This window comes from Cynara cardunculus, assembly GCF_001531365.2.
Source record: "Cynara cardunculus var. scolymus isolate 2C chromosome LG 13, CcrdV1, whole genome shotgun sequence".
In the NCBI taxonomy this organism is placed as follows: domain Eukaryota; kingdom Viridiplantae; phylum Streptophyta; class Magnoliopsida; order Asterales; family Asteraceae; genus Cynara; species Cynara cardunculus.
In genome coordinates, this window is record NC_037540.1 from 11,058,954 (window position 1) to 11,060,626 (window position 1,673).

Below are 1,673 nucleotides of genomic sequence, written 5' to 3' on the forward strand. Positions count from 1 at the left end.
ATATATATATATATATATATATATATATATATATATATATATATATATATATATTTGTGATGAAAGATAACCATACCATATTACTATTTTGATTTGAAAATATTGTTGGTTTATTAATTAATATATCATTGAAATCTTGGAAAGGGGAGTACATTTGTTGAAAGGGATGGGGTTTCTAAGTCATACCAATATGTTTGTGAATGAGATGGGGAAGTGATTAAAGAGGGTTTTGTTTACTTCGGGTTTGGGAATATGCCCATATGGGTATTGGAAACGATGTTGATGTTTATTTAGGTGGATATTTAATACCGTATAACATTCAATGCATACAATACAATTCGTTAAAGCATGATGGTTGGGTTTTGATTTCCCTTGATTGTAAATGTGGGTAACCAAATTCGTTGTGTGATACACAGGCGAACAGTTCGAATATGGATGGATCTAGGGTGAATGTGGATTCAGATGCTAATGTAAAAGCATTGATGGGAATAGGAGAGGAGATGTTAAGACAGAAGAACGTGGAATCGGTGTTGTTTGGAGGAAAGAAGATCGGAGAAGAGACCAATTTGGAGAAACTCGAGTGGTTTGCTGGAGAAGTAGTGTTAGAGCATGAGAGAAGGAGCGGTCGTATTGCTCCCACCGTTGCATTTAAACAACCAACCTCCTAAACAAAATCCAATATCCTGTACAAAGGTATATGCTTTTGTTAAGAATGGTAGAAATTGGTGATTTCATGCATAAATTGTTGATGGTCTGGAATAAAAATAGATTCGTGTATGAGTGTAGCTGAAAAGGAGGCAAGTTGGTTTGGTTTTGTTTGGTTTGGTTTGGAAACCATTATGGTGGTGGTGGGATCAGAAGAAAAGGGTGGTCATATTGGTGAATTCTTTTGTTTTTCTAACTGGATTTAGATCTATAAGAGTAGATGCATAATCTCTATGGGTTTTTACTTCATAATTCATACCCAAACAATAAGTATATGTACATGTATGGTTGTGTAATATGCAATGTGCCATAAGATAGGACCTTGCCTTCATTGTGTTATCGCTACCGTTTAATTGAATTTTGTTGGTAAATTATTTTATCATAAAAGATACATCTGCTAAACTTTGAGCGGTGCTCAAAGATATTAAAAATACGAAAAACAGAAAAAGTTTCATTAAAATCAACCAAAATACTTAAAGAGCTCTTTGAAATGGTAGACAAAAAATACAACAGACGACCTAGGGATCCAACAATTTTTTTAGGTTCTTAGATGATAAAATTAGAATATAAAAGAATACATTAATTTTCATAAACTGTGTTGTAGTTGAGTTAATAATGTGTTTAATTGTTATGTTTACTATCATCTTTATCAAAAATTGTTAGTATCTCCTTTTAGTATTTATACAAGTTTGGAATTTATTTTTTAAGATCGATTGGGTTCTTTCTTTTTGTAACTATACTACTGTCTTCCTTATACGTAGAAAGAAAACAAATAGTCAGTCCATACCTGTATATTGCTCCAATCACGCTTCTAATTCCATTGTCGTCGATAGACTACCTCGATATATTTTCCGAGGTTCTAAATTCCAATCACGATTTACAAGGAGTCCTTGCAAGATTGACTTTTTCTTAGGTCATGTTGCTCAGTTCTTACTAATTTTCAATTTTTTTGCTTGGCGTGTTGGTCG

At 32.8% G+C, this 1,673-nt stretch overlaps 1 protein-coding gene across 1 annotated transcript in view; it reads left to right on the forward strand.

Moving 5' to 3' along the window:
* The window catches only part of LOC112525218 (patatin-like protein 6), a 4,063-nt gene extending 3,124 nt beyond the window's left edge, over positions 1-939 (forward strand). Inside the window, exon 2 of the mRNA XM_025135244.1 lies at positions 417-939. Within this exon, the coding sequence (XP_024991012.1) occupies positions 417-668 (252 nt within the window). The 3' untranslated portion in view covers positions 669-939. The remainder of the gene's footprint in view (positions 1-416) is intronic.
* Positions 940-1,673: the final 734 nt, after the last annotated feature.